Source organism: Podarcis pityusensis (genome assembly GCF_964106645.2).
Source record: "Podarcis pityusensis genome assembly, chromosome: 16".
NCBI classification, from domain to species: Eukaryota; Metazoa; Chordata; class Lepidosauria; order Squamata; family Lacertidae; genus Podarcis; species Podarcis pityusensis.
In genome coordinates, this window is record NC_138041.1 from 7,697,475 (window position 1) to 7,711,181 (window position 13,707).

At 50.7% G+C, this 13,707-nt stretch overlaps 1 protein-coding gene and 1 long non-coding RNA gene across 4 annotated transcripts in view; one reads left to right on the forward strand and one right to left on the reverse strand.

Annotated features, from left to right (window-relative positions):
* Positions 1 to 13,707, forward strand: part of DENND4B (DENN domain containing 4B) — a 50,770-nt gene that overhangs the window by 27,141 nt on the left and 9,922 nt on the right. For 2 of the 3 annotated variants that reach the window (XM_080984492.1, XM_080984493.1), the window contains exons 11-21: positions 98 to 198; positions 1,646 to 1,861; positions 2,732 to 2,880; positions 3,934 to 4,070; positions 5,098 to 5,221; positions 6,427 to 6,633; positions 7,653 to 7,781; positions 9,408 to 9,561; positions 10,243 to 10,413; positions 11,818 to 12,248; positions 13,574 to 13,678. In XM_080984492.1, coding sequence (XP_080840618.1) covers positions 98 to 198; positions 1,646 to 1,861; positions 2,732 to 2,880; positions 3,934 to 4,070; positions 5,098 to 5,221; positions 6,427 to 6,633; positions 7,653 to 7,781; positions 9,408 to 9,561; positions 10,243 to 10,413; positions 11,818 to 12,248; positions 13,574 to 13,678 — 1,924 coding nt within the window. The remainder of the gene's footprint in view (positions 1 to 97; positions 199 to 1,645; positions 1,862 to 2,731; positions 2,881 to 3,933; positions 4,071 to 5,097; positions 5,222 to 6,426; positions 6,634 to 7,652; positions 7,782 to 9,407; positions 9,562 to 10,242; positions 10,414 to 11,817; positions 12,249 to 13,573; positions 13,679 to 13,707) is intronic. The other variant, XM_080984494.1, reaches the window with a different exon arrangement.
* Positions 1 to 13,707, reverse strand: part of LOC308465176 — a 154,796-nt gene that overhangs the window by 6,109 nt on the left and 134,980 nt on the right. The window lies entirely within an intron of this gene.

A 13,707-nucleotide genomic window follows, 5' to 3' on the forward strand; every position in this document is an offset into this window, starting at 1 on the left:
GGTGGGGAGCAGGCAGGGAGGGGTGGGGGAACGCAGTGGCTGCAGGGCGGGCTGGCAGGAGGCACTAACCGTAAAGGCAGCTTTCCTCCATGCGCAGGTGCGAGGAAAGGAAGCTGCTGTCGACACGGTCGCTGCCTCGGAAACCTTGCAAGGTGCTCTTGGCTTGCTTGAACTCCCTGTACCATCAGCTGGATGAAAGTGAGTAGTCAGTGCATGCAGTGGAGGGAATTAGGATCAGAGGGGATGCAAATGTTGTGACACGAAACCATGGCTAATGCTCCTCTCTTTCCTCCATCCAAACAAGCATGGTTCATGGTTCATATTCCACGCCGGTAGAAGCACTCAGGGAAGGGGTGCAACAGGGTCTGTGTGGGAATCTGGCCAGGGGAAGTCCCGAGAAAAAAATAGAGAGGCCCGGAAGGCCCTCCCCTAGGTCTGCGGTTCCCTGTTGTTAATGTGAGCCAAGGTTTATAAACCAACAAACCGTGGTTTAGGCCTCTCTTATCTGGCCCTTGGTACTTTCCTCAGGCCACACCCCTCAGAACTCGCTGTCACGCCCCTTTCTCCAGGCCACACCCCTCAGAACTCCTCTCTGCCACGCCCCTCTCCCCAGACCACACCCCCTCATCAGTTGTTCCACCTGGCCTTTGGCTTGGAATCAACTTGATCCCCTCCCCCTCTTTCCTTTTTCCTTTCTCCTTCTGTGATGGAACTCCTATTTGGGGACTTCCCTGGCTTTTTCTGGCCCACGTAGGACCAGTCTGGATAGTTGGCCTTGGTGAAGATTTGACGTTTTCATCCCCCAAAAGTTTTTGATTTGAGTTTCTACTGAAATGAGGCTGCATCTTAATGTTGTATTTTAATCTTGTTTTTCAGTTTTTATTTTAATCAATTGTTTTTATATCTGGTGTTAGCTGCCCTGAGCCCAGTCTTGGCTGGGGAGGGTGGGGTATAAATTATTATTATTATTATTATTATTATTATCATCATCATCATCAACCCTTCTTCGCACCCTCTTTGAGTGTTTTGTCCTGGCTGTGGATGTGCCCCTGATCTCTGATCTTGTCTCTTTGCTTGCCTGGGTGGATGATAGAGAGGCGGCCCCAGGACCAACATTTTGGGGGATTTTACAACAGGAAATAAACTGCCACAAGGGCTGGATTCAATCAGCAGGCGCTCAGGATTAGGCCCTCAGGCCGGACTTTGAACATGCCTGGCTTACAAACAAATATTATTGCAACCATTTCTGACTCATAAAATTTGGGAGTGATACCCATACGAAGATGGGTCCGAGCCCCACGTTGGGCAAAAAAAAAACTTCCCGTATTGGACTAGATGAACCTTGTGGTTCTCCTTCCAGCCCTACAATTCTATGATTCTGTGAGGTAATCCTGCTGACAGGATCCCTGATAGGTTGGCCACCCAACCTCCGCTTAGAAACCACGAGGGCAGCCTTTCTCAACCTGTGGTTCCCCAGATGTTGCTGGACTACAACTCCCATCATCCCAACTAGCAAGGCCAGAGCTCAGGGATGATGGGAGTTGTAGTCCAACCACATCTGGGGACCCACAGGTTGAGAACCGCTGCACTAGGGTAAGAGAACTTGAATACCTCCTTAACATCCTTGTCACCCTCTCCTCTGCAGTGTATAACCGGCCTGTCGAGGAAGCCACCCTGGAATTCCTGCTGACCGACTACGACCTCATCTACGGCCGGCGGAAACAGCTGGAACTGGACATCCAGGGGGCTTTCCTCCGCTTCATGGCCTGCCTGCTGAAGGGCTACCGCTGCTACCTCCTGCCCATCACGCAGGCGCCCTCGGAGAAGACCCGCGACTCCAGTAGCCTCTTCAACCTCCAGGGTACGGCAAGACAGGGGAGGGAGCTGTCCCGGCGCCCGGGTCCTGCGTGGGGGCTTCCCCTGGAGGAGAGGATGCTCAGCTAGAGGGGCCACGGGCCTGATCCACCAGCCAGGCTCTTAGAACCGTAGAATTGTCTGGCCCAGCTCCCTGCAATCTTTCGCCCCACGTAGGGTTCAAACCCACGACCTTGAGATTAAGAGGCTCATGATCTTCCTCCGACTGAGCTATCTTCTTATGTTCCAGTGAGGGAGGGCATATTCATGGAGGATATCAGCAGCTTCTGGTCGCAGGGACTATATTGTGCCTCCCAAGATGAAATAGGCCATCAAGACATATAAAATGTAGACATGTGTTTTAGTTTGATTTTCAGCTTTGTCGTTGATCTTTCCTTTTGAATTCTTTAAAGGGTTGTTTTTCTGATAATTTCGTCGCTTTATTTTTGCAAAACCCCTTTGAGGTTTTCTGCTTGTTTTCTGCAATCATACGGTAGATAAATTTTACGAGATGCGTACATAACAACAACAAAATGTTTGAGGCTTTTTGCTTTTTTTTAATAAGCGGTATACAAACTTTATGAAATGTGTTTTACAACGCAGGTGTTAGCCTGGTTTTTAGCTTTGGCGTGGATCTGAATTATTTTTTCCAATTTTTAAAATAGCTGTTTCGTCGCTTTATTTTTTGCAAAACCTCTTTGAGGTTTCTTGCTTGTTTTCTGCAATCATACAGTCCATAAATTTCATGAGATGAGTAGATAACAACAGCAACAACAGCAGCAATAGCTTGAGTGCAGATTTGAACCTGAGTCTTACGTGGCCCAGTGCTCTAACCACTACACCACTGCCTCCCATTCCCCCCCTCTCCTCAATCCAGGCTTCCTGAAGTCACGTGACCGGGCGTATCACAAGTTTTACGGGCAGCTCCTCCGCACCCAGCTCTTCACGCAGTTCATTGAGGAGTGCTCCTTCGTCAACGACCGCCACACATCCCTAGAGTTCTTCGACTCCTGCGTGGAGAAGGTGACAGGAAGGGAGCTAAATGTGGGTTCAGCTGGGGCCCAGGAAATGGGCGCTGTACAGATCAGGCTATTGAACAGTCAAAATGAGATTTGGTGAATTTCATGTGTCGAGTGTGCTACTTAAAGCAATGGGGGGATACTTCAGTCAAGGGTGGGTGGCTGTTCCCGCAGACCTTAATCCAGTCCCAGTACAGTGGTACCTTGGTTCTCAAACACATTGGTACTCAAACGACTTGGAACCCAAACACTGCAAACCCAGAAGTAAGTGTTCCGGTTTGCAAACTTTTTTGAGAAGCTGAATGTGCTCCATTTTGAGTGTTACGCTTCCGATTTGAGTGCCATGCTTCCGTTCTGAGTGTTACGCTGAGGTCTGTCTGTTTTTGCTATTTATTTTGCATTTTTGTTTTTGTGGCTCTTTTTGTTTTGTTTTTGTGACTGTCTGGAACCCAGTTCAGCTACTGATTGTGTGACTGCAGTACATTGTTTATTGCTTTTATTTTATTGATCAGTGGTCTTGTTAGATAGTAAAATTCATGTTAAATTGCTGTTTTTAAAAGTCTGGAATGGATTAATCCATTTTGCTTTACAATGGTACCTCGGGTTACATACGCTTCAAGTTACAGATGCTTCAGGTTACAGAGTCTGCTAACCCAGTAATAGTACCTTGGGTTAAGAACTTTGCTTCAAGATGAGAACAGAAATCGGGCGGCGGCAGCGAGAGGCCCCATTAGCTAAAGTGGTGCTTCAGGTTAAGAACAGTTTCAGGTTAAGAACGGACCTCCAGAACGAATTAAGTACGTAACCAGAGGTACCACTGTACTTTCTTTGGGAAAGCACGCTTTGGTTTTGGAACGGACTTCTGGAACGGATTAAGTTTGAGAACCAAGGTACCACTGTAAGGCTTTTGCAGTCTACAAGAGCTCCCTCAAATGGTCATTCAATTTTAAAAAAGGACTTTAAAAAGTGACCGCTTCCTAGATCCCCTGATGTGAGGCCATGATGCCACATTAATGCACTTCACAAGATGTCTCTCTCTCCTGCCATCGCTGTTCCTGCTCAGGTGGACCTGGAGAAGATGGAGGAATCTCCCCTGATCGAACTAGACGACACTCACGGCAGCGAACACACCGTCTTCATCATGCCCCCGGAGGAGCCCACCGGACCCAATGGTACTGAGCTGCCACCGCGCTACAAGTGAGTTCTGCTGGAATCACAGCACGGCAGAGTTGGGAAGGGGCCCCTCAAGAGTCATCCAGCCCAACCCGCTGTGACGCAGAAATCACAGCTAAAGAGTCCCCGGCCGAACAGCCCGTACTATCAGGACGTTCCTCCTAACGTTTAGTTGGAACTTCTTTTCTTGCAACTTGAATTCCTTGGTTCAGGTCCTGCCTTCTGGAGCAGCGGAAATCTAGCTTGCTCCACCTTCGACGTGACAGCCCTCCAAGTGTTTGAAGAAGACTTCTGTGTCACTTACCATAACACACCTTGATTTTGTGTGTATAAATTGGGGTGTGGGAGAAACGTAAACGCTCTAGATAATTTTGTTCAAACGTTGAGAAGAGAGCATAGCTTGAGATTTCGTTTTTGGGGGTTTTTTTGGGTTGCATCAGAATGTTGACCCTACTCAGATAAGACCCTTTGGAATTAATTAGTGGGCCTGCAATCATCCTGGTCCCACCTTGAGGTGAGCAGCAGAAACCAGGGTGGGGCTGCGCAAGTAAGCCTGTTGGTACATCAACTCTTGACATGGAGAGGAGAGCCTCTTTGGGGAAGGGTTATAGCTCAGCAGCAGAACAGCCCCTGCCTTGCAAGAAGAATTCCATCCCAAAATGTCCAGAAAAGTTTCCTGCCTGAAATCCTGGAGAGCGCTCCTGCCAGTCCGTGTCAGCAATATTGAGCTAGATGCACCAACCGTCCAACTCAAGTGACCCATTTTCCTATTTATTCAGAACAGTGAGGACTAGAATCTTAACTTTCCTTTTGCAGGAAGGGGCTGCCGCTCAGTGCTAGAGCATCTGCTTTGCAAATTTGCATGAAACCCCGGAGAGCTGCTGACCGTCAGTGTGGTCAGTGTGAGCTAGGGGGACAGCGATCTGACTCTGTATATGGCCGTTCCTATGTGCCTGTTTAGAACTATTCAGAAGCAGGAGGTCTAGAAACTTTATTTTAAGGGAGAAGGCCACAACTCAGCCGACCGCCTCCTTCTCTCTCTTCACTCCAGGTACGATGGCTTCCCCAGGCTGCAGGCCAAGCTCTTTGAGCGGCCCCAGGACCAGCTCATGCCCTCACTCTGCCAAGCCCGGACCAGCGCTCCCAGCAGCCCAGCTCCACGCAGGACCAAACAGGTAGGGTTTGCGCCTGGGCTTGCAGCAGTGGCTACAGGTGTCCCCAGCCACTCGGTGCCTTATAGCACATAAAAAATTGTAAAACATGAGACATAAAAAATTTCCCAATAAAGGGCTGTCTTCAGACGTCTTCTAAAAGTCAGATAGTTGTTTATTTCCTTGACATATGATGGGAGGGCATTCCACAGGGCGGGTGCCACTACCAACAAGGCCCTCTGCCTGGTTCCCTGTAACCTCACTTCTCGCAGGGAGGGAACTGCCAGAAGGCCCTCGGAGCTGGACCTCAGTGTCTGGGCTGAACAATGGGGGTGGAGTCCTTTAAGGGCACTTTCACATTGCACATTTAAAGCCCTGTGTGTGAAAATAGACATGGCTTCCCCCACAAAGGATTCTGGGAACTGTCATTTGTTAAGGGTGCTGAGAGCTGTTAGGAGACCTCATTCCCAGAGCTGTTTTGACATTCAATCCCTCTTCCCAGGGAACTCTGGGAGTTATAGCTCTGTAAAGGGAATAGTAGTCTCCGAACTCTCAGCACCCTTAACTGACCACAGTTCCCAAGAGTCCTGCGGGGGAAGCCATGATGGTTTGAAAAGATACCACAGGGCTTTAGTAGTGTGGTTCGGATGTGGCCTAACCCTGGTTGATTAACTTCAGCAGGTCTGCTCTGGGTAGAAATAACCCTGGCTAATCCCTGTTGACCTTGGGCTACAGTGCAGTTGAGAAATAAATTTTTCAAGTCCAATTGTGACCTTCTCCCTTTCTTCTCCACAAAACCCCACAAATCTTCCCCACTCGAGGGATGATTCCAACAGATTCCACACAAAAAACGCTTATGTCCCTGTGGAGATGGCAGTACCGAATCGGTGGCGCATGCCCTCCTGGCTTGCGCTCTTTATAAAGACTTGAGGAATGAGATTATCACCTCTCTTTTATTGTCCATTCCGGGTCGGCCAGCCACTGCCACCGTGCCCTTTCTCTTGGCAGATCATCAAGATGAGCAGGTGACAGCAAAGGTTGCAAGGTTTTTTTAGCTGAGGCAGTGAGAATAAGATCCACTATTTGACTATTGATTCAAAACCCTAAAATGTGTTTTATAGAATTGACTTTTTATTTCTATTCCTTTGTCTATCGTATTGTTGTTTTATTGCTACGGCCGATGGCTGACGCAAATAAAGATTCATTCATTCATTCCCCACCCCTTCCAGGAAATGAAGGTAGCCCAGCGAGTGGCTCAGAAGTACTCCGCGATGCCCGATATGTGGGCTAAGTGCTTGCTTGGGCACTGCTACGGCCTGTGGTTCATCACGCTGCCCACCTACGTGCGGGCTGCAACCTCTAAGGTGCGGGCCTTGCAGACGGCCTACGAGGTGCTCAAACAGATGGAGACCAAGAAGGTGGTGCTTCCCGATGAGGTAGTTGCTGGAGCCTGATGCCGTCTCCCCGATGTTTACTGTACAGAATTGGTTCAGTCCTTTGAGTTCATCTGAATCTGCTGCTTATAATATATAATAATAATAATAATAATAATAATAATAATAATAAAATTTTATTTACACCCCACCCTTCCTGGTTCAGAAAACCGGGCTCAGGGCGGCTAACAACAAATTTAAAACACTTAATTGATGCAACAAAAAACCAGCATAAAATACAGTATAAAACGTGAATAACAATAAATTCAGAATTGAGGGGGGAAATCCATCCCATAAACATTAGATGATCACCAGGGTAGCTGGCTAAATTAGTCCTATTTGGGCCAGCAAGGAGACCAGGGGAGAATTAGCTGTGGGATCCCAGAGTGGGTAATCTTCATAAAAAGGGGAGGGGGAAGGAAGGAAGGGGAATATAAGATCAGGCTAAATTCAAGTTGAAAGCCAGGCGGAATAGCTCTCTCTTACAGGCCCTGTGGAAGGAAGTTAAATCCTGCAGGGCCCTGGTCTCATAGGACTGAGCATTCCACCAGGTCGGAGCCATCACTGAGAAGGCCCTGGCCCTAGTGGAGGATAATCTGACTTCCTTAGGGCCCGGGACCTCTAAACTATGATTATTCATGGACCTTAAGGTCCTCTGTGGGGCATACCAGGAGAGGTGGTCCCGTAAATACAGGGCTGCCTTCAGATGTCTTCTAAAAGTCTGGTAGTTGTTGTTCTCTTTGACATCTGTTGGGAGGGCGTTCCACAGGGCGGGTGCCACTACCGAGAAGGCCCTCTGCCTGGTTCCCTGTAACTTGGCTTCTCAAGTGAGGGAACCACCAGAAGGCCCTCGGTGCTGGACCTCAGTGTCCGGGCAGAACGATGGGGGTGGAGACGCTCCTTCAGATATACTGAATTGCAGGTCTGTGGCGTGGGATTCTCCCTTGGCAAGGGGTAAGGCAGGGAAGGGGATAAGCAATCCACAACCATTCATGCCATCTCTTTGCCCTCCCGCTTCTCAGGTGTGCTATCGAATCCTGATGCAGCTGTGTGGTCAATACGGCGAGCCTGTCCTCTCTGTCCGAGTGCTGCTGGAGATGAAGCGGGCCGGTATCGTGCCCAACACCATCACCTATGGCTACTACAACAAGGTACCTCGCTTGCAGACCTCTCCACTTTCCCTCGGCTCTGTCAGAGGGCATTCTGCTTCAACAGGGCACAGGGTATAAGGATGTGTGTCCGGCGTCTGCTGTTCCCCCTGGGGCTCAGGGGACCTGCAGAGAGAAGTGGCGGTGATTACGAGAGGTTTTCTGGCCCAGAGTCAGGAGTTGAAAAGACAGATCAGGACCCTGGAGAGCTCCGAGCAAGCCCAGCTGGCTGAGCTATGGGAGATGTTGTCTCAGTGCAAGGCTGAGAGGGCTTGGAACTGGTACCTGCAGGCCTGTGCTCCTGTGTGGTTCTGGAATGGAAGAGGCTGTAGGGGACTTGCCCAGGGGACTCTGAGGATGATAGAAAGAGCCACATATTCAGGCCAGGGAACTGCAGAAGGATGCTCATGCCTAGTTCCGCCCCTAAGCATTATTTCTCACCCAATTTAGGGAGGGGACGAAAGCTTTATAACTGGGGATCAAAATCCCTTGCTGATCTTCGGCAAATTGCCCTGAGATCTACCAGTAGTAATAGTAATAATAATTTAGAGGAAAGATCAAGAAGACATATGTTTGACAAAACTATTTAGAAGTTGCTGGAAAATTTTGGACATTGGGATGCAGAAAGGGGAGGTATGGGGGAGTCCGAGAAAGAAGGTTTATGAAAAAAAGGTCATGAAACTATACGTGTTTGTATGTCTTTTTATATGTTTGTATTGTTTTAAAAATTTTGTAAAACTAATAAAAATTTATATATATAAAAAAAAAAAGTAATAGTAATAATAATTTATTATTTGTACGCTTCCCATCTGGCTGGGCTTCCCCAGCCACTCTGGGCGGCTTCCAACAAAGATTAAGGTAAAGGGACCCCTGACCATTAGGTCCAGTCGTGGCCCACTCTGGGGTTGCGACGCTCACCTGGCTTTATTGGCCGAGAGAGCCGGCGTACAGCTTCCGGGTAATGTGGCCAGCATGACTAAGCCGCTTCTGGTGAACCAGAGCAGCGCACGGAAACGCCATTTACCTTCCCACTGGAGCAGTACCTATTTATCTACTTGTACTTTGAAGTGCTTTCAAACTGCTAGGTTGCCAGGAGCAGGGACCGAGCAATGGGAGCTCACCCCGTTGCAGGGATTCAAACCGCCAACCTTCTGATCGGCAAGTTCTAGGCTCTGTGGTTTAACCCACAGCAAAATACATTAAAATGTCACACATTAAAAACTTCCCTGAAGCCTTCAGATGTCTTCTAAATTTCAGGTAGTAGTTTATCTCTTTGACATCTGGTGGGAGGGTGTTCCACAAGGGGGGCGCCACTACCAAGAAGGCCCTCTGCCTTGTTCCCTGTAGCTTTGTTTCTCGCAGTGAGGGAACCGCCAGAAGGCCCTTGGCGCTGGACCTCAGTGTCCGGGCAGAACGATGGGGATGGAGACACTCCTTCAGGTATACTGGGCCAAGGTGGTTTAGAGCTTTAAAGGTCAACACCAACACTTTGATTGTGCTCGGAAATGTACTGGGAGCCAATGTAGGTCTTTCAGGACCAGTGCTATATGATCTTGAGAGCCCGAGATCTCCCTTCTGCCCGCCACTTGCTTTGTTGCCCTCTCACCTCCTCCTCCTGCTCATCCATAGGCCATTTTGGAATGCAAATGGCCGTCTGGTACCCAGGGAGGCCGCCTCCGCTGGGCCAAGCTGCGGAACGTCGTCCTGGGGGCCGCCCAGTTCCGCCAGCCTCTGCGGCAGCGGCAGCGTGAGGCAGAATCGCAGAGCGTCAGCAGCCAGTCAGGTATGGAAACCTTGCCTTATGAGGAACAGTCGAAGGAGCTGGGTATGTTTAGCCTGGGAAAGAGGAGTCTTGAGAGGAGACCATGATAGCCATATTCGTATAGCTAAAGGGCTGTCACATGGAAGATGGGGCAAGCTTGGCAAGCCGATGGAAGGGGCCTTGCTACCTCAGGTGTTACCTGGGAGAACAGCCCCTGGCGGAGGCAGTTCAGGGAAAGAGAGAAATGTTGAGGGAGAGTGTTGATAGTTGAAAGGTGCCAGTGTGGTGGTGTGGTTAAGAGCCGTAGACTCGTAATCTGGGGAACCGGGTTCGCTTCCCCGCTCCTCCACATGCAGCTGCTGGGTGACCTTGGGCCAGTCACACTTCTCTGAAGTCTCTCAGCCCCACTCACCTCACAGAGTGTTTGTTGTGGGGGAGGAAGGGAAAGGAGACTGTTAGCCGCTTTGAGACTCCTTCGGGTAGTGATAAAGCAGGATATCAAATCCAAAGTGTGATTTGATTTCCGCAAACTGCTTTGAGGTGGGGTCTGGGTGGGGGGACGTGAAGCAGCTTCAGAAAAGTGTCATCTAGAGCTCATTGGGATGGATATGCTAGCAGGTTAATCATGATGCAAAGGACTTCAAAGGTTTGGTCCGAGCTGGCTGCTGGAGACAGCATTTTTCTCCCTGCTTCCATTGGCAGAAGGCAGAGGCATCAAGATGCCAGGCTCCCGCTCCCGGTCCCGGTCCAATCTGCAGCGGCAGACGACTTGGTCTGGGGGCAACGTGACCGAGAACCTTCCGTCCACGTCGCTGGTGAAGAGCGGCAGCCTCAGTTTCCCTCAGCAGGAGCCAGAAGCTGGAGTGGCTCGTGGTGAGTTTTGGAGGCGGGCGGAGGGGTCCTTGGAGAGTGGCAACATCTCCTATTTCTTTTCTTCCTTCCTTTCTTTTTTAAAATGGGAGATGGGCAAAATGCATTAAGGATCTCGAAAATAGTTGCAGCAGGATCAATATATCCAACGGGGGGAGGAGGGAGAACCTAATAAGAGCCCTTAGATCAGTCAGACCTGAGCACAAGAGCATTGTTCTCTCTTGTGGCTTCCTGCAGCTGGTATCACTGCCTCCGACTGTGACAGAAGCATCACTGCCTCTGACTGTGGAGTCAGAAGACAGCCGTCGTTGCTATTGGCCTTGATAGCCTTCCCCTCCGTGAATTTGCCCAGTCCCCTTTTAAAGGCATCCACCTTGGTGGCCGTCACTGCCTCCTGTGGCAGGGAGTTCCACAGTTTAACGCTGGATGTCCCCGAGTTCTAGTGTTGCTCTTACTCGCTTTTTCTCTTAACTCGGCCAACACTTCAGCAATACCTTTCTGCCCCGCTGTATCTGCCGCATTCTCTCGCAGGTTTCCGGTGGCCATGTGCCAGTGGTGGGCGGGGCCAGAGCCCAAAGTGGGAGGGGCAACGAGCATTCCAAGGGCTGTGTGCCAGTGTTGGGCGGGGCCAGAGCCCAAAGTGGGAGGGGCAGTGAACATTCCAAGGGCTGTGTGCCAGTGGTGGGCGGGGCCAGAGCCCAAAGTGGGAGGGGCAATGAGCATGAATTTTATTTCTTACAGTACGACACTTCCTTACACACATTTGCACACCCCACCTGCTTTACCTGACATTAAGGCAGGCCAAGAGGCACAAGCAGAGTCCACGGACAGGTTCCAGCTAGGCAAAAACCGTCAAGGAGGGTGCAAAGCAGGGACAGTGCTTGGCGTGCCCTGAGGGCCGGATAGCATGGCTTGGAGGGCCGCATTTGACCCCACGCCCTGGCCTAATAATAATAATAATAGTTTATTATTTGTACCCCACCCATCTGGCTGGGTTTCTCCAGCCACTCTGGGCGGCTTCCAACAAAGATTAAAAATACATTAAAATGTCACACATTAAAAACTTCCCTGAACAGGGCTGCCTTCAGATGTCTTCTAGAAGTCAGATAGTTGTTTATTTCCTTGACATCTGATGGGAGGGCATTCCACAGGGCGGGCGCCACTACCGAGAAGGCCCTCTGCCTGGTTCCCTGCTACCTCACTTCTCACACTGAGGGAACTGCCACAAGTCCCTTGGCGCTGGACCTCAGTGTCCGGGCAGAACGATGGGGGTGGAGACGCTCCTTCAGGTATACTGGGCCGAGGCTGTTTACGGATTTAAAGGTCAGCACCAACACTTTGAATTGTGCTCGGAAACGTACTGCTGTAACCCATATCAGTCCTTTCCTGTCCTCTCCCGCTTTGCAGTGACCAAGGGCCTGGACGCCACAGACCACGGCAGCAGCAGCACGCTCCCCGCCCTGCCCCACTGGCTGCAAGGCCGGGCCGGGAGCTCCGAGGACGGGAGCCTGTCAGACGTCAGCAGCTTCTTGACGGACGAGAGCGACAGGTTGACCCTGAGCAGCGTGGACACTCAGCCGGGCCCGGGGCGGTTGGATGGCTCTACCACAGGGTCGGAGAACCGCGGCATAGGGAGCGGCACACCGCGCAGAAGCCTGGCTGCCAAACTCCAGCAGCTGCTCTCGCCCATCAAGCGGCCGTCGCTGAGACACGGCGCCACCGCGGAGCATTCGCACGCACGCCGTGGGTCCGAGCAGCGGGACCTCCCACCTCGCCGCAGCCCGCTGGAAAGCCGCTTGTTGCTTCCTCGCGAGCGCCCGGGCTCCACTGCCTCCGAGGTAGGGAGCCCTGAGCAGCAGGCTGCGCGGTAACCGTGCCAGAAGTGGTTCTGGAACAAAGCAGGTTGCGCAATAAAGGCTTCTGGCCTGTTTAGGCAACTCCTCATTTATGTGTGTTCAAGGGCTGCGTCTCGCCAAAGTAATAATAATAATAGTAATAATATATTTTATTTATATCTCGCCCTCCCCGGCCGAAGCTGGGCTCAGAGCGGCTAACAACAATAAAATGATACAACATTCTAAAATCATTTCATTTCATTATAAAATCAGTTCAAATCAGATTAATGGCAACCATTGGGCTAGAGTTCTATTAGGATGACAGGAGGAGGGGGTCAGGCTGTGCCCTGGCCAAAGGCCTGGTGGAACAGCTCCGTCTTGCAGGCCCTGCGGAAAGATGTCAAGTCCCGCAGGGCCCTAGTCTCTTGTGACAGAGCGTTCCACCAGATTGGGGCCACGGCCAAAAAAGCCCTGGCTCTGGTTGAGGCCAGCCTAACCTCCCAGGACCTCCAATATGTTTTTGTTTGAAGACCATAAGGTCCTCCGTGGGACATACCAGGAGAGGCGGTAAGAGAGACGGTCCCGTAGGTACAAGGGTCCTAGGCTGTATAGAGCTTTAAAGGTTAAAACCAGCACCTTAAACCTGATCCTATACTCCACCAGGAGCCAGTGCAGCTGGTATAGCACCGGGTGAATGTGATCCCGCAGCGAGGACCCCGTAAGGAGTCTTGCTGCAGCATTCTGCACCCGCTGGAGTTTCTGGGTCAGTCTCAAGGGCAGCCCCACATAGAGCGAGTTACAATAATCCAGTCTGGAGGTGACAGTCGCGTGGATCACAGTGGCTAGGTCAGGGCGAGAGAGGTAAGGAGCCAACTGCTTAGCTTGGCGGAGATGAAAAACAAACCCGGAAGTGGCATGAAAAGGGGTGAAAACGGCCCTGAAAGAGTGCAAAAGTGGCGCGAAACTATGTTTAGCAATCCCACAAGCCTTTGCAAGTGCAATCCCGCGAGCTCTTGCACCAACCTTTGAGGCCTGGGGAGTCAGGGAGTCGGAATTTGAGCATGGAGGTTTGGAGGGAGCGATTGTGGTGTTTGCAGGCCTCTTCAATGGTGTTCCCAGTAAACGTAATTTCGCTTAAGTGTGCGCTGCCTCGGGACTTAACCCCCATGTAAATGGGGAGTTGCCTCTACCCGGGTTCCTATTATCGCCCTTCCTCCTTGCTTGGTTACTCGATTCACTGTCTCCATTTGAGGTGTGCGTTATTTCTTCTTACGGTTTATGCTACAAAATTCAACAATTATCTCCCACCCCCCTTTTCTTTGCAACAGAGTTCCGTGTCCCTGGGCAGCGAGTACGATTATTCGAACAGCTCCTTGTGCAGTTTCAACCTCCGGAAATCCACTGATTTGCTGACAGAGTCTCCAGCGGTTGAGGTATATTCCAGCTTGCCATCCCTGACTCG